At 43.6% G+C, this 22065-nt stretch overlaps 1 protein-coding gene across 5 annotated transcripts in view; it reads left to right on the forward strand.

The window, feature by feature from the left end:
* The window catches only part of PCCA (propionyl-CoA carboxylase subunit alpha), a 461053-nt gene that overhangs the window by 376183 nt on the left and 62805 nt on the right, over positions 1-22065 (forward strand). For all 5 annotated transcript variants that reach the window (XM_024230769.3, XM_054529192.2, XM_054529194.2 and 2 more), the window contains one exon: positions 1606-1659. In XM_024230769.3, coding sequence (XP_024086537.1) covers positions 1606-1659 — 54 coding nt within the window. The remainder of the gene's footprint in view (positions 1-1605; positions 1660-22065) is intronic.

Raw genomic sequence — 22065 nt, forward strand, 5'->3', positions numbered from 1 at the left:
AGCCTGGGTGACAAGAACGAAACTCTGTCTCCAAAAAAAAAAAAAGTGACATGGGTCAAAATGCTCCCATACTGATTTCTTTTCTACTCTATACCACACTGCCTTGAGTATGCTATCTAGATGACCGTTGTGTCAATTCACTTGGCAATATTTGCAGGTAGGGGAAAACATTTTGCATTAAACCACTGTCTTTCTTATTGATCTAACCTCCCTCCGTCAAGGAACTGAGGACTCAGCTTGATTTCTAGAGGTTCACTCTGGGTTCTGTTACTTCTGTGATCATAGAGATCAGAGTTGGTAAACCTCCAGTTGTGTAAAAAGGAATGAAATTAGGATACATCTGTATCCTAATGCTCATGGCATGTAGTTGAGTGAAAGCCAGTAATACTGTACATCTGGGAACTTAAAAAAATGGTGTTGGCTTAGTTAGAAGTGCTTTATTTGTGTGTGTAGTCTTTGAAGTCACTGAGCCCTCTCTGATTAGCCAGAAGAGGAAGAATTCTGAGGAATACGTTAGGATCAAATAGAGCAAGTTTTTTTGTTTTTGTTTTTGTTTTTGTTTTTTGAGATGGAGTCTCGCTGTGTCACCCAGGCTGGAGTGCAGTGGCACGATCTTGGCTCACTGCAACATCCACCTCCGCCCCCTGGGTCCAAGCAATTCTTCTGCCTCGGCCTCCCGAGTAGCTGGGACTACAGGCATGCACCACCACGCCTGGCTAATTTTCATATTTTTAGTAAAGACGGGGTTTCACCATATTGGCCAGGCTGGTCTCGAGTTCCTGACCTCGTGATCCGCCTGCCTCAGCCTCCTAGAGTGCTGGAATTACAGGCGTGAGCCACCGTGCCTGGCCCAATAGACCAGTTTTGTAGGTGAGAATTATCTCACAGTGTAGTCAGCTTTCAGTGTACTAGTCACCCATTTTTAGTAACAGTAGTATTTACTTTTAACTAAAATTTTAACAGTCATAGTATTTACTTTTAATTAAAATTCAAACAAGATATATGCAAGTGATATATTTGCTGTAAACAAATTTTATTTATAAATAAATGAATAATAAAGAGGTTCTTTCTTTCACTACTCTCTGGACATAGAATTGCATTGTTTTAAACAAATGCTAATTCATTTTCTGTAACTATTTTATTGAGATATAATTCACACACCATACAATTCACCCATTTAAAGTTACCGTTTAGTGGTTTGTAGTCAATTCACAGGGTTGTTCCACCATCACCACAGTCAATTTTAGACCATGTTTATACCCTTGAGAAACCCCACACCAATTAGCAGTCATCTCCATGTCCTCCCAGCCTTCCTCTTGGAGGCATCTACCAATCTACCTTCCATCTCCATGGATTTTACTATTCTGGACATCTCTTATTAAGTGGAATCATATAATGCATGATCCTTTGTGACCGACTTCTATTGTAGCGTGTATCAATACTTCATTCCTTTTTATGGCCAAATAATATTCCACTGTATGGCTATACTATATTTTGTTTACCCATCCATCAGTTGATGGACATTTGGGTTTTTTGGCTATCGTGAACATTACGTACAAGCTGTGTGGATATGAGTTCATTTTATATCTCTTGTTTGTTTTTTAGTGTCTTTCTCGAGAAGCAGGTGGAAACATGAGCATTCAGTTTCTCGGTACAGTGGTAAGTATGAAATCATTCTTTACTCTGTTAATTTACAGAGAAAAAACGTGTTCAACTAGTTGTAGCTCATGTGTTTGAACTTGGCTTCATTACTGCTGGATATTTAAATTACCTCTACTTTTTTGCCTTTACAAATGATATTCTAGGGAACAACTTCATATATTTCACTTTATTTTAGTGTTTGGAATTATTATCTTTTTTGAGACAGAGTCTCACTGTGTTGCCCAGGCTGGAGTATAGTGGCGCAATCTCAGCTCACTGCAACCTCCGCCTCCCGGGTTCAAGTGATTGTCGTGCCTCAGCCACCCAAAGAGCTGGGATGACAGGTGCCTGCCACCATGCTCGGCTAATTTTTGTGTGTTTTTTTCTAAAGATGAGGTTTCACCGTGTTGGCCAGGCTGGCCTTGAACTCCTGGCCTCAAGTGATCCATCCACCTCGGCCTGCCAAAGTGCGGGATTATAGGTGTGAGCCACCATGCCCGGCCTGGAATTATTTTCAAATGGGGATAAGATATTTTTAAACATGTATGATACATTTCCTCCCAAATAGAATCAAAGTCATAGATAGTTTTATGGCTTATTACACATGTTGCCAATTATTTTATGTCTCTTTAGAACACCACCTATCATATATTAGAACACAACTTCGTACTGTCACCTAGTGTGAGTTATAATTTTCAAGATTAGTAAACTTGATCTGCTGAAGAGGTTCAATTTATTATTACTATTTTACTTATAAGTTTATAATTAGTATTAGTTACTATTATTTTCAAACTAATTTGTTAAAAGAGGTACCTTATTTGCCTTATTTGGCCTGGCGCGGTGGCTCACGCCTGTAATCCCAGCACTTTGGGAGGCTGAGGCAGGTGGATTACAAGGTCAGGAGTTTGAGACCAGTCTGACCAACATGGTGAAATCCCGTCTCTACTAAAAATACAAAAATTAGCCAGGCGTGATGGTGGGCGCCTATAATCCCAGCTAAATCAGGAGGCTGAGGCAGGAGAATTGCCTGAACTGAGGAGGCAGAGGTTGCAGTGAGCCAAGATCGTACCACTGCACTCCAGCCTGTGTGACAGAGTGAGACCCCATCTCAAAAAAAAAAAAAGTACCTTTTTTTAATTTTCATTTTTCTGTTTATTGCTGTTGTATTTGAATATTTCTCCATGTATTCATTCACCAGATATCATTTCTAATCTGAAATGTCTGTTCATGTCCTTTGGATACCTCGTTCAGGATATGGATTCATATTGGCATTTCAGATAACTCTGGAGTTTATTGAGAATATCAGAGGTATTCTGCAGGAATATCAAGAGGTATTTCATGCAAGAGAGCTTGCGTGGAAAAGGGTTTTGCAGCCATTGAGATAGGAAGGATGTTAATAAAATGTGTGTTTACTGAATGCTTTATTGTTTATAGAGATGTATATATAATTTATGTATATAAAGTATATGTATAGGTACTTGGTCAATGTAACCTAAATTTTAAGTATTGGAACGAAGTTTTGTGATTATTCTTGTTTTTCTGATTAGTAAGGTAATACATGCTTATTGTAAAAAATTTTAAATGCAATTCAAATGTATGTCATAAGATGTTGCATTAGTCAAGATTCCCCAGAGAAACGGAATCAACAAGGTGTGTGCGTATGTGTAGGGAGAAAGAGAAAGATAGATCTAAGGAATTGGCTCAAGCAATTGTGGAGGCTTGACAAGACTAAAATCTGCAAGGTAGATGAGATGAGCAGGCTGGAGACCCAGGGGAGCGTTGCAGTTCAAGTCCAAAGACAGTCCACTGGCTGAAGCCCTCCTTGCTTGGGGAGGTCTGTCTTTTTCTCTTAAGGCCTTTGATGGGTTGGATGAGGCCCACCCACTATGGAGGGTGATCTGCTAAACTCTAAGTCTACTGATTTCAGTGTTCATCTCATCTAAAAATATCTTCAATGGTTCATCTCAGTGTTTGACCTAACATCTGGGTACCATGGCCTCATCAGGCTGACATAAAATTAACCATCACAGAAGTATATATCCTGTCCCTAGAGGTTTTTTAAGTTATTAGCAATAGATAATTCTTCCAGAAAGTTATGCATCTTTTTATGCAATAATAGATCTTGGACACCTTTCTGTGTCAGTCCATAAGATCGACCTCAGTCCTCTTAAGGGCCACACAGAGCTGCATTACGTGGATGGAGAGGACTGCTTTCACTCCTCGGTGCTTGTGCTGGGAAGTCCACTCATGCTGTCTCTCCTACTTAGCATCTCTACTGGGTTTCTAATCATTTTCTCAAACTTCACGTATCGAAAACTGAGCTCGAAAAGTTTCTCCCTCAGTTTTTCCTCTCTCAGAAAATGGCAACTTGAACTAATCCTTAATTACTTTCTCTCCTCTTCCTCTCTCTCCTCTTCCTCTCCTCTCTCTCTCCTCTTCCTCTCCTCTCTCTCTCCTCTTCCTCTCCTCTCTCTCCCCCCTCTTCCTCTCCCCCCCTCTTCCTCTCCCCCCCTCTTCCTCTCCCCCCCTCTTCCTCTCCCCCCCTCTTCCTCTCCCCCCCTCTTCCTCTCCCCCCCTCTTCCTCTCCCCCCCTCTTCCTCTCCCCCCCTCTTCCTCTCCCCCCCTCTTCCTCTCCCCCCCTCTTCCTCTCCCCCCCTCTTCCTCTCCCCCCCTCTTCCTCTCCCCCCCTCTTCCTCTCCCCCCCTCTTCCTCTCCCCCCCTCTTCCTCTCCCCCCCTCTTCCTCTCCCCCCCTCTTCCTCTCCCCCCCTCTTCCTCTCCCCCCCTCTTCCTCTCCCCCCCTCTTCCTCTCCCCCCCTCTTCCTCTCCCCCCCTCTTCCTCTCCCCCCCTCTTCCTCTCCCCCCCTCTTCCTCTCCCCCCCTCTTCCTCTCCCCCCCTCTTCCTCTCCCCCCCTCTTCCTCTCCCCCCCTCCCTCTCCCCCCCCCTTCCTCTCCCCCCCCCTTCCTCTCCCCCCCTCTTCCTCTCCCCCCCTTCCTCTCCCCCCCTTCCTCTCCCCCCCTTCCTCTCCCCCCCCTTCCTCTCCCCCCCCTTCCTCTCCCCCCCCTTCCTCTCCCCCCCCTTCCTCTCCCCTCTCTCTCTCCTCTTCCCCTCTCTCTCTCCTCTTCCCCTCTCTCTCTCCTCTTCCCCTCTCTCTCTCCTCTTCCCCTCTCTCTCTCCTCTTCCCCTCTCTCTCTCCCCTCTCTCTCTCTCTCTCCCCTCTTCCTCTCTCTCTCTCCTCTTCCCCTCCCTCCTCTTCCTCTCTCTCTCTCCTCTTCCTCTCTCTGTCCTCTTCCTGTCTCTCTCTCTCCTCTTCATCTCTCTCTCTCCTCTTCTCTCTGTCTCCTCTTCCTCTCTGTCTCCTCTTCCTCTCTCTCTCACTTCCCCTCTCTCTCTCACTTCCCCTCTCTCTCTCACTTCCCCTCTCTCTCTCACTTCCCCTCTCTCTCTCACTTCCCCTCTCTCTCTCACTTCCCCTCTCTCACTTCCCCTCTCTCTCTCACTTCCCCTCTCTCTCTCACTTCCCCTCTCTCTCTCACTTCCCCTCTCTCTCTCACTTCCCCTCTCTCTCTCACTTCCCCTCTCTCTCTCACTTCCCCTCTCTCTCTCACTTCCCCTCTCTCTCCCTTCCCCTCTCTCTCTCCCTTCCCCTCTCTCTCTCCTTTCCCCTCTCTCTCTCCCTTCCCCTCTCTCTCTCCCTTCCCCTCTCTCTCTCCCTTCCCCTCTCTCTCCCTTCCCCCTCTCTCTCTCCCTTCCCCTCTCTCTCTCCCTTCCCCTCTCTCTCCCTTCCCCTCTCTCTCCCTTCCCCTCTCTCTCCCTTCCCCTCTCTCTCCCTTCCCCTCTCTCTCCCTTCCCCTCTCTCTCCCTTCCCCTCTCTCTCCCTTCCCCTCTCTCTCCCTTCCCCTCTCTCTCTCCCTTCCCCTCTCTCTCCCTTCCCCTCTCTCTCCCTTCCCCTCTCTCTCCCTTCCCCTCTCTCTCCCTTCCCCTCTCTCTCCCTTCCCCTCTCTCTCCTCTGCCTCCCTCTCTCTCCTCTGCCTCCCTCTCTCTCCTCTGCCTCCCTCTCTCTCCTCTGCCTCCCTCTCTCTCCTCTGCCTCCCTCTCTCTCCTCTGCCTCCCTCTCTCTCCTCTGCCTCCCTCTCTCTCCTCTGCCTCCCTCTCTCTCCTCTGCCTCCCTCTCTCTCCTCTGCCTCCCTCTCTCTCCTCTGCCTCCCTCTCTCTCCTCTGCCTCCCTCTCTCTCCTCTGCCTCCCTCTCTCTCCTCTGCCTCCCTCTCTCTCCTCTGCCTCCCTCTCTCTCCTCTGCCTCCCTCTCTCTCCTCTGCCTCCCTCTCTCTCCTCTGCCTCCCTCTCTCTCCTCTGCCTCCCTCTCTCTCCTCTGCCTCCCTCTCTCTCCTCTGCCTCCCTCTCTCTCCTCTGCCTCCCTCTCTCTCCTCTGCCTCCCTCTCTCTCCTCTGCCTCCCTCTCTCTCCTCTGCCTCTCTCTCTCTCCCCTCTTCCTGTCTGTCTCTCTCCTCTTCCTGTCTGTCTCTCTCCTCTTCCTGTCTGTCTCTCTCCTCTTCCTCTCTCTCTCTCCTCTCTCTCTCTCCTCTTCCTCTCTCTCTCTCCTCTTCCTCTCTCTCCTCTTCCTCTCTCTCTCTCCTCCTCCTGCCCCTCTCTCCTCCTCTCTCTCTGTCTTCTTCCTCTCTCTCTCCTCTCCCTCTCTTTCCTCTCCCTCTCTCCTCTTCCTCCTCTTCCTCTCACTCTCTCCTCTTCCTCTTCTTCCTCTCCCTCTCCTCCTCCTCTTCTTCCTCTGCATTTCTCCCCTTTCTTCCTCTCTCTCCTTCTCTTTTTTCTTTCTCCGCTTTTTCTTTTCTCTCTCTCTCTCTCTCTCCTTTTCTCTTTTCCCCATCTGTCTCTCCCTGTCTCCCTCTCCCCTGTCTCTGTCTCTGTGTCCCCACACCCCCCACTCCTGGCCCTGCCTTTTGCCATCTCTTGTCTGGAGGATGGCAGTAGCTGGCGTCCACCTCATTCCCGTGCTACTCCCTAGTCCATCACTAATAGAAGCAGGAAAAGGAGTCCTTTGAAAACATCCCTCGGTTGGCCTTGTTTCTCTTCTTCAGACCTGCTGGGCACATGCCTTAGGGTCTCTGCCCTTGTTTTTCTTCTGCTAAGAACATCTGCCCCTAGATGTCTGCTCAGGGGTTTCCTCACTTTCTTCTGGTCTATACTCAGTAGACTCCTTCTCAAGGAAGCCTTCCCTGGTCACACCACTTAAAATTTTGGTCACTGTTTCCAACATTTTATTCCCCCTTGCCTACTTTTTTTTTCTTTTTTTCATTAGCAGTTACCACTGCTTGACATACTGCAATTTTCCTTTTTTGATGTATTTGTTGTCTGTCTTCCTCACCTGAAAGTAATAAGCTCCTTGAGTGCAGGGTGATTTGTCTGTTCTGCTCAGCGTGCTCTGCCCAGTGCCCTGAACAAGGCCTGGCTTCGAGGAGGTATTCAGTCAGGGTTGGGCAAATGAATGACCAAAATTGGCCAGTGTAGGACCTGAGTGTTAGATTTGAGAAGAAAGCTAAAGAAAGGAAATACAAGCCTGGCTCGGTGGCTCATGCCTATAAACTCAGCCCTTTGGGAGGCTGAGGTGGGAGGATCACTTGAGCCCAGGAGTTCAAGACCAGCCAGGGAAACAAAGGGAGGACCCCATCCTTACAAAAAATTAGCTGGGTGTGGTGGTGCATGTCTGTGGTCCCAGCTACTCAGGAACATCACTTGAGCCCAGGGAGGTTGAGGCTACAGCGAGCCATGATCACACCACTGCACTCCAGCCTGGGTGAGAGTGAGACCCTGTACCCTGTCTCAAAGAAAAAAGCAAATATGAAAACAAATGGAGGCCAGGCATGGTGGCTCACACCTGTAATCCCAGTGCTTTGGGAGGCTGAGGTGGGAGGATCACCTGGGTCAGGAGTTCAAGACTAGCCTGGCCAACATGGTGAAACCCTGTCTACTAAAAATACAAAAATTAGCCAGGCATGGTGGCAGGAGCCTGCGATCCCAGCTACTCCAGGAGGCTGAGGCAGGAGAATCGCTTGAATCTGGGAGGTGGAGGTTGTAGTGAGCTGACGTTGCAACCACTGCACTCTAGTTTTTTTTTTTTTTTTTTTTTTTAAAAGAAGAAACAAATGGAGAAAAAGAAAGTGCAGGGAGCTTTTTGGGACTGTGGAGCTGAACTAAGCTGTCTTCCATGGATAAGGAAACTGTATCTTAGAAAAGGTCACTTGACTTCCCCAAGGTTTCACGTCTGGCTGGTGTGTAGAGCACTGAAGGGTATACAGATTTCCTGGCTGTCAGTTCAGGGCCTGTTCCATCAGCAGGTGCCCTTCAATTTCACTCCCTTTCATCCACTTCAGGCACCCAAAACATGCTAGCATAAAAAAACACAAGAAACAAAAACACACCACATGTACGCACCGCTACCTAAATGGACAACAAAAGTCACCGGAAAAAAGGAAAAAAAGAATGTCTTTTTGTTTTGTTTTGTTTTGTTTTTGTTTTTGGAGACAGAGTCTCACTCAGTCGCCCAGGCTGGAGTGCAGTGGCGTGATCTCAATCTTGGTTCACTGCAAGCTCCGCCTCCTGGGTTCACGCCATTCTCCTGCCTCAGCCTCCTGCGTAGCTGGGACCACAGGTGCCAGCCACTACACCCGGCTAATTTTTTTGTATTTTTAGTAGGGACGGGGTTTCACTGTGTTAGCCAGGATGGTCTCGATCTCCTGACCTCATGATCCACCAGCCTCAGCTTCCCAAAGTGCTGGGATTACAGGCGTGAGCCACCGCACCCAGCCAAAAAAAAGAATTTCATGTAGCTGACACTTTCCTCTGCCCCTAATAAATCATAGATTCCTTGCCAGTGAGTTCTAAAGAGGCTGTGTCCACTCTGTTTATACAGTTTATACCTAGGAGGAATGTCAGTTTCAGGTACAATTTCTAGAGTAATTTCTAATTACTGTAAAATTCACAGTACAGCACAGCAGTTTGGATGGCCAATGTGTTTTGTTTTAGTGAATTTTTCTGTGTGTGTTATTAGCAATAGTAGATCAGTCTGAAAGAGGGAAAGAAATAGTTTGAAGATAGTAGTGGTCCTGTTACAACAAATACAGATTGATTCCTAGCTAGCATATGTTGCTTCAGTCAAAGATGTCTAAAGCAAATATAGTTTCCAAGTCACACAGGTCAGGAATAGCAGCATGTCCCATGGCAAAGGTGATGCTTTCCAGGTATAGATTTGTCTTTGTGAGAATCCTTGTAGAATTTTCTATATAAGTTTGTTTTTGTCAATATTGATAAACATGATCTTCAATGTTCAAAGGAGAGTTCAATTTTAGACTAAGAGAAGTACTTCTATTGTGTAAATAAGGTTCAAAAATAAGGTTACTGTTTCAACTTAGAGAAAATACAAACTTAAAAATAATTCATTTCATTTTTTACTCACTCTGAACTTTAAAAAAAAAAAGCCAGTTTGTGATTTTCATTTTCAATAAAACAAATCTCATTACTTAAAAAAAAAAGCTTGTATTAGATATTATATATATGAAATATACTTTACGTTCTTATACAAGTATGTAAAATAACATTTATAAAACATTTATAAAGAATGATGATACAGCAGATTTGCATACCTAAATGTTAGACTTGAAAAGAAAACTAAAGACAGGAAATATAGGCCTGGCTTGGTGACTCATGCCTATAAACCCAGCACTTTGGGAGGCTGAGGTGGGAGGATCAAATACATCAAATACATCAAAAAAGTAAAATATGCAGTATGTCAAGCAGTGGTAACTGCTAATGAAAAAAAGTAAATAAAGTGGGGGAGGGGTGGAATAAAATGTTGGAAAGAGTGACCAAAATTGTAAGTGGTGTGACCAGGGAAGCCTTCTTTGAGAAGGAGGCTACTAGCCTGAAGAGTTTTTAAAAACGTAACCATTAGTTTGGAAGGTCTCTGTGTTACTCCCATTCTGTCACTCATTCTCTCCCTGCACAAGGAACTAACATCTTCCCGACTTGTATTTATCATTCTTTGCTTTTCTTTATAATTTTCCCACATTTATATCCCTAAGTGATATACATTTTTGTTTTACATGTTTTTAAACTTGATATACATAGAATTATATTCTGGAATCATCTGTGACTTGGTTATTTTGCTCTGTGTTTGTGAGACTCGTGTGTTGCGTGGAGGTGTAATTCATTTATGCTCAGCAATGTAGGATGCTGTGGTGTTGATAAACTAGCCTGCTACTCATGGATAATTGGGTAGTTTCCAGTGTTTTGTGCTGTAATTCTCACTGCTACCCGAAGCAGTTTGGTACATGGGTATATGTGTACTGATGGCACATATGCAATCGTTTATTTCTTTTTTTTTTTTTTTTTTTTGAGACAGAGTCTCCCTCCGTCACCCAGGCTGGTGTGCAGTAGTGCAATCTTGGCTCACTCCAACCTCCACCTCCTGGGTTCAAGCAAGTCTCCTGTCTCAGCCTCCCAAGTAGCTGGGACTACAGGTGCATACCACCACACTCAGCTAGTTTTTCTATTTTTAGTAGAGATGGGGTTTCACTGTGTTGGCCAGGCTGGTCTCGAACTCCTGACCTCAGATGATCCACCCACCTCAGCCTCCCAAAGTGCTGGGATTACAGATGTGAGCCACCATGCCCGGCCATATGCAATAGTTTCTTTAGGGTTTTGTGCATTGAGTATGCAGTGAATGAGTTCACTTTGTTCCACATCTTCACTAGGATCTTCTTAATTTTTGCCAGTGTGAATAGTGCCCTTGTTGTTTTAATTTGCTTTATCCTGATATTAATGAAGTAGAACATCTTTTCTTATTTATTGGCTATTTCTCTTCGTCAGCCATTTGGTTTCCACTTCTGAGAAGTACCTCTTATAGCTTTTTGTGTGTTTCTCTATGACATGGGACTGCAAAAATACATGAATTTAGTATGTGAATGATACAAATTAAGTATATGTCATTTGGCTTTTCAATAAGGCAAGGAGGGTTAGGTGTGGACTTTTATGACTCATTCTTGTAGGGCCTAGGCCTTTGGGACTTAGCAGGTGTTCTCCCGGTGTGCAGAGACCAGAGATTGTAATAAATAAAGACACAAGACAAAGAGATAAAGAGAAAGCAGCTGGGCCCGGGGGACCACTACCATCAAGATGCGGAGACCGGTAGTGGCCCCGAATGGCTGGGCGCGCTGATATTTATTGCATACAAGACCAGGGGGGCAGGGTAAGGAGGGTGAATCTTCCAAGTGATTGACAAGGTCAAGCAAGTCACGTGATCATAGAACAGGGGGCCCTTCCTCTTAGGTAGCCGAAGCGGAGAGAGAAGGCAGCATACGTCAGCATTTTCTTCTATGCACTTATAAGAAAGATCAAAGACTTTCAGACTTACTATTTCTTCTACCGCTATCTACTACAAGCTTCAAAGAGGAACCAGGAGTACGGGAGGAACATGAAAGTGGACAAGGAGCGTGACCGTTGAAGCACAACATCACAGGGAGGGGTTTAGGACTCCAGATGACTGCGGGCAGGCCTGGATAATATCCAGCCTCCCACAAGAAGCTGGTGGAGCAGAGTGTTCCCTGACTCCTCCAAGGAAAAGAGACTCCCTTTCGCGGTCTGCTAAGTAATGGGTGTCTTCGCAGACACTGGCATTACCGCTTGATCAAGGAGCCCTCAAGTGGCCCTTATGCGGGCGTGACAGAGGGCTCACCTCTTGCCTTCTAGGTCACTTCTCACAATGTCCCTTCAGCACCTGACCCTATGCCCGCCGGTTATTCCTAGGTTATATTAGTAATGCAACAAAGAGTAATATTAAAACCTAATGATTCATAATGTTTATAATGATTGATAATGTCCATGATCATCTCTATATCTAATTTGTATTATGACTATTCTTATTCTAACTATTTATTATACTGAAACAGTTTGTGCCTTCAGTCTCTTGCCTCAGCACCTGGGTAATCTTTTGCCCACACGTTCTGACTATGAGCTATGAATGGAAGTGACTGTCAACGACTCTGAAGGTTCTGAGATTTATGCTACTTGCTGGCTGACAAATCAGCCTGTGACATTTCATAGATGCTGATAGAAAACATGAGACTCCAGGATCAGAGATGAAGGACAGTTTATTACAGCAGCACCAGTGGTCAGGGTACCATTGTCTTTGTACCATTTCCCTGAACCCAGATTCCCCTAGGGCAATGCAAAGAGACATGATACCTGCACACATAATGGGTTGCATTATAGGAGAGGAGCTCTGAGTTTAGAGAACCTGAGTCTTTTTATACTTTGCAGTAATCGCACCTGCCCTTTGATCTGGAGGGAGACACTCTACCAAGGCCATTTACTGTACAAGCATCTTTGAAAAGGTAGTTCAGAGCAAAGAACAATCAGTGTCTTGCTCACAAGAGGTGGAAAAATGCAAGAGACCTGGGGGTGAATTGTCTTCTGGTAGTGATGTGTGTCACTTTTGGTCAGAGATAGCTAAGAGCAAGTGTGAGCCCTCTAGTCCCTGCCATGCCCCGCTTGGAGGTTGTGTGTGACGCTGATGCTCCTGTCAGCATGAGTTCCTGCTGAAGAGTGGCAGTGAGCACTGCTACCTGCAAGCTGTAGTAGACTGAGATCTCAGTGTTGACTTATTCCTGATGCATAGCCCAGCTTATCCTGATACGTAGTCTGTGAACATGAAGGACCACCTTCTGTTCATAGAACCCCATGTCCACTTATATAGATTTCAGATTTTATAGAGATTCATTAGGTTTATTCTGTCTACTTTCAGTCCTTTTGCTCATGAACTTTCAATCCAAGCATAAGGTCTTTTTCCTGTTAGTCTGTTTGAACTTTATTTAAAAATTGTGGCCAAGCATGGTGGCTCATGCCTGTAATCCCAGCTACTCAGGAGGATTGCTGGAGCCCAAGAATTCAAGACCAGCCTGGGCAACAGTGGGACCCCATCTCTACACACACACACACACACACACACACACACACACACACACACACACACACACACACACACACACACACACACACACACACACACACACACACACACACACACACACACACACACACACACACCAGCCTGGGCAACAGTGGGACCCCATCTCTACACACACACACACACACACACACACACACACACACACGGAGTATGGTGACGCCCACCTATAGACCCAGGTACTCAGAAGGCTAAGGAGTAAAGATGGCTTGAGCCCAAGAGTTCAAGGCTATAGTGAGGTATGATTACCCCACTTCACTCCAGCCTGGGCAACAGAGTGAGGCCCCACCTCAAAAAAATCAGAAAAGCGAAGATTTAAAAATTAAAATAAAATTGTTATCCAGTTTTTTGTTTAATGAAGGGAAAGTTTTCCAAATTAACAGAATGGGACATTCAGATAAAATTTGTGCCTTTATGACCCAGGAGGGCACATTTGGCCTGGGTGTACATACATGTACTCAGGACACCACATTTTCACCTTTGGTATCTATCTGTTTCATTACTCTGCCACTCCCAAACTGTAACACATAGGATTCCGTGTTAGTTTCCTAGGGCTGATGCAACAAATTAGCACAAACCGGGTGGCTTAAAATAACAGAAATGTATTCCCTCACAGTTCTGCGAGCCAGGAATCTAAAATCAAGGTATGGGCAGGGTTGGCGCCTCTCTAGAGGCTCTTAGGGAGGGTCTGTTCTGTGCCTCTCTCCTGGCTTCTAGTAGCTCCTGGCAGTCCTCGCCTTCCTTGGCTTGTAGCTATGTAATTCCAGGCTCTTCTGCTGCTGTCACATGGCCTTCTTCCCTATGACTGTGTATGTTCATTCACATAAATCCAGCACCACCAGTCATCAGATTTAGGGCTCACCCTAATCCAGTGAAACCTCATTTAACTCATTATGTCTGCAAAGACCCTATTTCCAAATAAGGTCACATTCTGAGGTTCTGAGTAGATATGAATTTTGGGATGACACTGTTCAACCCAGTATGCTATATAGATCTGAAAGCATACTTGACACATATGTAAAGCTAAAAAGTGACTGAGGCGACTTACCTGAAAATATATTTTACAAACAGAGCATTACTTCTTAGGTCTCATTTGAGTACTACCATTTATTTCCCTAGTATTTTCATACATCACCTGTATGACTGCAGTTCGTGCCCCATACCCAAAAATGCAGGAACACAGATGATGGGTATGCTTAATTTTCAGAAGACAAAAGTGAGCATAGAAAGGTTAAATAACTATCCTATGGTAATAATTGGTAGAAACAGGATGCAAAACCAGCCCTCGCTGACTTTAAAGTCAGGCTGTTGAACATCAGAGTACCTTAAGAACAAATTGCTTGACTGTGGAATCCAGGGAGCTCTCTGCAGTAACTGCTAAGTACAACTGCTCAGGCTGCCATAATGAAACACCATTGACCGGGTGGCTTAAACAACAGATATTTATTTCTCACAGTTCTAGAGCCTGGGAAGTCTAAGGTGCCAGCAGATTCAGTTCCTGGTGAGGGCCCTCTTCCTAGGTTGCAGGCAGATGCCTATTCTCCCATAGCAGAGAGAGAGTGCAAACTCTGATCTTCCTTCCTCTTAAGGGTGCTAATCCCATCATGGGGCCCCACCCTCATGACCTGCTCTAATGAACTCTGAAGGCTGCATCTCCAAATACTGTCACATTGAGGGTTAGGCATTCAGCATATGAATTTGGACGTTGAGTCCCTAACATACATTTAGTTGGTAAGCTGCAGATCCCAGAATTTTTCTAGGATATCTGTACCCATTTCAAATTGCAAATTGTCTGGGTTTTGTTTGTTTTGTCTGCATGTTTTTGGTGAAGCTGTGAGTCTGTGTACATCAGATAGTATAAGCTCACAAAGAAATCGAAGAGAGCTGGTGTTTTACTTAACCAGAATTCCTTACTTGAACTGTGCTTCACAATAAGAATACATATTTTGTTATTAAAGAATGCAGAAATTACCATTTTATTGCAAATTTTTATTATAATTATGTTTTAAAGTACTATAATAAGGCAAACATATCTCAGTGAGACTGACTTTTTTCCCCTTATAAAAACAATGTATGAAAGGGAAAATAAGCTTAGACTCCATTGAACAGCTTCTTTGTGGCTGCAGTATTGGCATTCACCCAAGGACTCTTGAGAAACGATCAAATTTTCAGTATCTTTGAAGCTTAGCCAGAGATCTAATGAAACCAAATGATGCTAAAGTTCTTAAAGCTAATTTAAATCTCAAATTATACATTTTAAATTAAGTTTTTATTGATAATAAATATACTTTATTTCATATTACCCCTGAAAGCTTGAGTGATAATATTAGTAGAATAAACATGTTTTACAAAGATTTACCATTAAGAATGCTATTAATATGACCCTTGATACACCAGCACAATTAGATTTCAAAGTAAGCACTTATGAAGTAACAGCGATTAATGACAACCATCGAAAACAATTTTGAACTCCATCAGTTTAACTCAGGAGGGTAAACTTAATATGATAATTCATCTAGTTGAATTGTATCAGCTTAGCAGGAAGGTATGTAAATATGTGACCCTTACCTAGCTTCTAAATGGATGCTGTGCTGATAGATTTATCAGTTCCATTAAAGAACTTTGGGGAACTTTGGAGTTTCAGCAATTGTTCCCTTGGAGGCTGAAAACCCAACCTGATCTCATACTGGGACCATTCTGGTCTGCATATTTCCATAATTTGCCTTTGCTACTAATATGACAGCAAGACACAAATAACTGTTTCTAATAATATCAGATGGAGTTGTGGAGGACAGCATTTTAATGTAGTAAAAGACCTCCCCGTGGGGTTGTTATTGCTACTATAGAACAGCAGCTACACAGTTGCAACTGTAGTCTCTTAATTGATTCGTTTAATTAGCAAGAGCTGAAGCTTGGGCTGTATCTTGTCATCTGATATCATAGGACTTGAAATTTGCATCATTCATATTTATAGATATGTAAACGTCATCAAAAAGGTCTTCTGCTTCTGAAAATTCACTTACAGATATCAAAATTTAATAAAGCAGACTCCCATTTGTTTGAAATTTAATTGGAAAATGAAAAGAATTAAGTTTGTTACTGTTTTTCTTTATCTATACTCTTGAGAAATAAGTGATGTCAGGCATTTTTGGTTGTGTATCATCTCCTAAACATAAACTTCCAGAGAACTTCTTCAGTCTTCTGTATCTCATAATTCCATAAGCAGTCCCTCAACTGACATGTCTGACTTAAGTTGATCTCTCCTCTCTGTCCCATCCCTTTCTCTGTGTCAGTGTGGTTTCAGGAACGACATGATGGCTTACTGGGGTTTCTTTGCACACGTGTGCTGTAACTTTCCACCTGTCCCTGCCTGCCTTTGCAGCTGCTCCAAGTCCTGCTAGGGTAGGCTCTCTGCTTGTGCTCTGGTTTGGTAGGTCATCTGGCTGAGTTGCCCCTTGGATCTTACCTGCCTACCCAAGCTGCATTGGTCCCCACTTTCTCTGGATGGGGAAAAGAGAAAGGGATAGAAAGTATCCGGCATAGAAACCAGAGCCTTTATAGTCTGTTTACCCTCAACTCCACAGGGCTTCCTTCCCGCTAGGTCACACTCTGTATTCCTGACCCTTTTCTAGTCCAACGATAGGAAGCAGGTGGTGGTCACAGGGCGGACACTTTGTGGAGGGGTGATGAAGTTTTCTGATGTTCAGATATATTTTACAGTGCTAAGAAAATCTATAGCATTCCTTCCTGCATTTGCCCCTAAATATACAAAGTTTCAGGCAAAATATGGGTAGAATAAGATTTTATGAAATGAAATATAAATGTAGTCTTAATCTTGAACATTGTTTTTGTGGTAATGTGTGTTCTGTGTGCCGTGTAACCAATCTAAGAATGAACTTTTGGAATATAACTAAGTTTTTATTCTTTTGAAATTGGCATGCTCTATATAATATAAAAGTTTGGTTATTAGTATTGCAGTGTGATGCATTCTGAACAAAAATTTAAAAGAAATCATTGCCTGCCTGCTATACTATGTGCTAGGAAGTGGGTTACATGAACATGACTTGGTCCCTACCCTTAAGTAGCACACTGGCTGGTGAAGACAGACAAACTGATACCATGCAAACATGGTAAGTGCTGAGATGGGTAATGCATAGGCTCATATAGTAGCATAGAGAATTGTAGATCTGTTAGCTTTATTATTTGTTTCTTTTATTGATAAATAGTACAGTCCATAGGGTGTAGGTCTCTGGTTAAGAATTTGCATTTCATTCGTCAAGTACACCTCAATAAACACAGGGAAAAGAAGAACTGTATTTCATATCTTATTAGACATTATTTTTTGAAAATGAGCATAAAACCTAGCATTTAATGGTAGTCATGAGAGTCCGTCAGTCATCTTACACTGGTGACAGACACTGAATTCTAGCAATTCAAAGGAAACAAATATCCCTGCAGTCATTGAGCCCATTGTCACCTAAGGTTGGAGAAATGTAAATGACTGATGACAGTGATAAGAACGCTAACAAAGGTTTATATGAAGTAGAGGGATTCTGGGGCTGAGGTGAAGAAAGTGGAGAAATTGTGAACAGTTTTTCAGTGTTTATAGCTCGTGCTGTGACTTTAAGGATGAATTGAGTTTGCACGCAGGAGAAGGCATTTCAGATAGAGGGGAACAGTGGGCCTAGAGACAGCAGGTTGTAGAAACTGTACTCTGTACTGGTGATGGAGAAAGAGGATGGAATGAAATTAATAAAGGCACAGAGGTGTGAAGATGTCCCAAGTGTTTAGGGAAGAGCAGATTGGCTTGTGAGGATGATGGGCAGGGCAACCAAGGTCCCTTTGGAAGATGAAGTTAGTCTGTTGGGGGCAAGATGACACAAGACCATTCCAAGGAGGTTGGGTGGCATTCCCTAGATTCTGAGATTCATTGAAGGAGTTGAAAGAAGAATCAGAATCTCATCAGAGGTGGTTGGTTTTATTGGTGTTTTTTTTTTTTTTGACAACTTATGGGAGTAGGCAAAGAAAGAAGAGGGTACATTTGAGAGCCACTTCTTTAGAATCCAGTGTACAATTCTATGTATTGGGCAGAATTGAAGATAATTCTGAGATTTCTAGAGGTGATAACTGATGCAGTTAACTGAGGGAGGAAAAACAGGAAGAAGAGAAGAATTGTACCAGAGAAAAGGTGGACTCGATTAAAAAGATGGATTTAACCAATTTAAGTTTGAAATGCCAAGAGACACCTATGATATAAGGGAAATTTCTGGTCTGGAGAGCAAGAATAAGATTAAGAGTGAGCATGTAAGTTGATGCCCCAGCAGAGGTGAGGTCCTAAGCTGTGCAGTAGATGAACCTGCCAAAGGGACAATGGCAAAGCAGAGGCCAGGCCCAGAATGGAGCTCCAGGAAATGCCCACAGCTAAGGGGGAGGCCTGTCCTCTCTAATGGAGTCACTTACAAGATGATGACATGTTTATTATTGAAATCATTTATATATACTATTAGAAGCCAGTTCAGTGTCACCTCAGTTATGATTTCACAGTATCCTAGGGTATCACTAAGTTATTTCAAAGTATCTCAGAATCTGTTGCCACCTGCCAAATATCCTCAAAGTAAAATTAATATTTATAAATAATGCCTTACGTGTGTATGATGCTTTAGGGCCTTAGAATGCTTCTACATATGTCAGCTTACTTGATTCCATTCAATTGCTAAGATGAATAAGCCATAGCACACCTTAGAGTGAGTCGTAAAAATCAGACATGGAATACTCCTTGCAGTGTTTTCCATTTAAAATATTTGAGATTACAAGTTATGTGTTCACAGGAAATTACCATGAACCACTACTAGGTTGTTAGTGAACAGGAGCGGGCAGGGGTGGGGGAGGAATAAGTAGAGTTTGTCTTCCTGCATTTGAATCTCAGATCACCTATCTCTTAGCTTTGTGAATTTGAACAGGTTGCCTAACCTCCCTGGTCCTCAATTTTTTCATCAGCAGAATAGATATTACCTGCTTTTATGGAGATGGCAAGGGCTGAAAAAGAAAATGTTTGTAAAATGCCTGAAAATAGCAGGCACTTGGCAAAGAATAGCTCGGTTTTTATTGTAGCTCCCTGCTATCCCTTTGCTTCATTTTCCCTTTCATTTGTCTTGCTTGGAGACTTCCTGTCATCTGAAGTGATAGTCTCCACCGAGTCTTCAATTTGGTGCTTGGCCTACAGAAAAATCCAGAAGGAAAATATTCTTCCCTTTTATTTGAAAAACCCAATTTGTGTTAATCCCCTGGTTATGACCCCTTAACATAGTTAATGTTTTGTAAGTGAATATGGAATAGAAAGCACATATTTAAATGTGTACCTTGTGGTGGCAGGGTGCTTAAAAACATCTATTTCCTTGAAGAATCTTGCGAATCACCAACACCAAACTTGACCAGGGAAGAATTTGGTGCCTTGTGTTTAAACAGTGCTGCTTAAAATATATTCAAATGGAAAGAATGGCAAAGCCATTCTGATACAGGACATTTTCTGACAGCGCCTATGAGATGTTCTTTCTTCTACTGGCCTCACTTTTAAAGGGATATCATTTTAGGTAGGCTGTTTCAGGGCACTGTCATATGTTACTGTGGACTATTGATCTCTTGTACCTATGAATTAATTTGATTGTCACTCTTTAATTTATAGTGAGAAGGAAGTGGGAATGGCAGCTCTTTCCTTATAGAAGCAAAGTCTGAGTCAGTGGTTCTCAAGTTTTATCATGTTTGAGGATGACCAGGAAATCTTGGTGAAAATACAGATTCCCAGATCTGTTCCTAGAAAAGCTGACCCCCATGTCTGATGTCGAAATCGGCTTAAAATGCACCAGGACTAGAATTTGCAATATATTTTGAACATTAATGTAGAATTACTATCTAGTTTGGAAAGTCAATACCAAAAGACACATGATATTCCTGGCCCCATGAGCCAAGCTTAGGAGCAGTGTTCTGGATCCTTTTCAGAATGAGAAGATAGGACAAACGTTTGATTATTTGTGCTAATTAACATGTACTTTCATAATACATACTTTTTTAAAATCAGGGAGTGACATGATAGGACCTAAAGTATAATTAGGTCCATAGTGTCATCAACTGTATCTTTTAAGTTTACTTATCACCTGTATAATTCTTTAGATTCAGTCAGTTATTTCAAGTCTTATGGACAGTGATAATTTTTATTTTTGCCCTAGAGCAGGGCAGTGTTATCTGTTTGGGCAGTATTAACATTTTGGACAATTCTCTGTTGTAGGAGACTACCCTATGTGTAATAGGATGTTTAGCAGCATCCTTGGCATCCACCAACTAGATGTCAGAACATGTCTCCAGATATAACAACCAAAATTGTCTCCAAACATTGCCAAATGGCTGCAGACAGCTTGATTGGGGAGAGACTTCAGAACAGATGTGCAACTTAGTGGCTGGAAGCTTACCAAGTACACACGTCATGACCTACTTGAGTAGCTTATGCAAAGAAAGTAAACTTTACCCGTCCTGATACTGGATTTGCTTTAGGAACATGTTTAGCGAATAGCTGTTTGGAAGTGTGTAAGGGGTACTTTTTCTTTATCTTCCTCATATTGGATCATGAACCAGGTCTACCATGGACAGCCATTCATGGAATTTAGGGCAAAGTCTAGTTTGTGTGATTGCATTGTGTTCATTTGGGTTCTTTTTACCATGTGAGTAGATGTACTGTTACTGCTTACCAAAGACACATTTTGGGTATACAGTGAGTGTGCAGCTCAATACCTTATTCTAGAAGCTGTTGCTCTTCATTTGGTCTTCAGTTTTGTAAAAGCCCCGTAATCCTGCTGGTGAGACATATTAGAGTGTGTTATAAGCATCACCTCACAGTGACATCATTGCTTGGCTATTTAATATTTTGTGGCACTCCCCCCCTTGTGCGGGGAAGTATATGGCAGGCTGCCTGACAAGACACATAGGAAGCCACACAGTAGTCAGCATCTCAAGTGTGTGTTCCTGGGAAATAGCCTTCCCAAGCCGGCATATGTTTTGTATGGTGTAAATTATCAAGATTGTGGGAGGAACAGCTAAGGTAATTCCTAAGGTAGCCGTGTTAATTACCTAAGGTAATTACCAAGCATCAGGGAACACAGCAACACTGCAAAGTCAAAATACCCTCATTTGAAATAGAATCCCTACCTGATTTACGGGTTAGGGAAAGAATTAGTGGATAGGTTCTAACAATTACCCTTCTGAGGTCAAGAGTTTGAGACCAGCCTGGCCAACATGGTGAAACACCATCTCTACTAAAAATACAAAAATTAGCTGGGTGTGGTGGTTCGTGCCTTTAGTTCCAGCTACTTGGGAGGCTGAGGCAGGAGAATTGCTTAAATCCAGGAGACGGGGGTTGCAGTGAGCCGAGATTGCGCCACTGTACTCCAGCCAGGGCGATAGAGGGAGAGTCTGTCTCAAAAAAACAAAACAAAACAAAAAAACACAGTTACCTTTACAGTTCACCATGGCCAAAAGATTGTACCACTCCTTTCCTGTCTCAGCCACTTATTGAGTGGCTTTAAAGTAGATTGGCGGGGGGATGATCGTTGCTTGCTGAGTGCCTGTAGGTACCTAGCACCGTATGTTTGTCATTCTCATTGAAGTCTCCCCTTTGAGATCACCAGTAGAACCCCCATGTTTCAGATGCAGTAACACGGACAGTAAGTAAGGGATTTGCTCAGGGTGGTTTATATCAGAAGAGCAGCTGTAGGACCAAACCCAGATCTAGTAACAAAACGTGGCTTCCTTCACATGAGCATCTGGGTGGTTGGGAGTTAGTTATTCCTGACTGTCGGGTGGAGAGCAATTTGAGGGGACAAAACCAGTTCTTCTGTGTTGAAGCTTAGACACCAGCCACTTAACAGGCCAGAGGGCTGAGGTCCGGATTTCTCTGCTTCCTGAGCCAGTTACTCTTGTATGTGGGGGAGGAGTGGCCACATTCTTTTTTTGAGATGGAGTCTCGCTCTGTTGCCCAGGCTGGAGTGCAGTGGCACAATCTCCCCTCACTGCAAGCTCCGCCTCCCGGGTTCAAGCTATTCTCGTGCCTCAGCCTCTTGAGTAGCTGGGACTACAGGTGCCCGCCACCATTCCAAACTAATTTTTTGTATTTTTAGTAGACACGGGGTTTCACCCTGTTAGCCAGGATGGTCTCGATCTCCTGACCTTGCGATCCACCCGCCTCGACCTCCCAAAGTGCTGGGATTACAGGCCTGAGCCACCATGCCTGGCATCAAGTTTGATTGTGAGAGTGAAGCAATTTAGTCACATGTCCAGGCTCCACTCCTAGTTCTTTTGCTGTTTTCCCTACATCTGCAGTTACTTCTTGAACCCCTCAAAGTC

Source organism: Pongo abelii, chromosome 14 (assembly GCF_028885655.2).
Source record: "Pongo abelii isolate AG06213 chromosome 14, NHGRI_mPonAbe1-v2.0_pri, whole genome shotgun sequence".
Lineage (NCBI taxonomy): Eukaryota > Metazoa > Chordata > Mammalia > Primates > Hominidae > Pongo > Pongo abelii.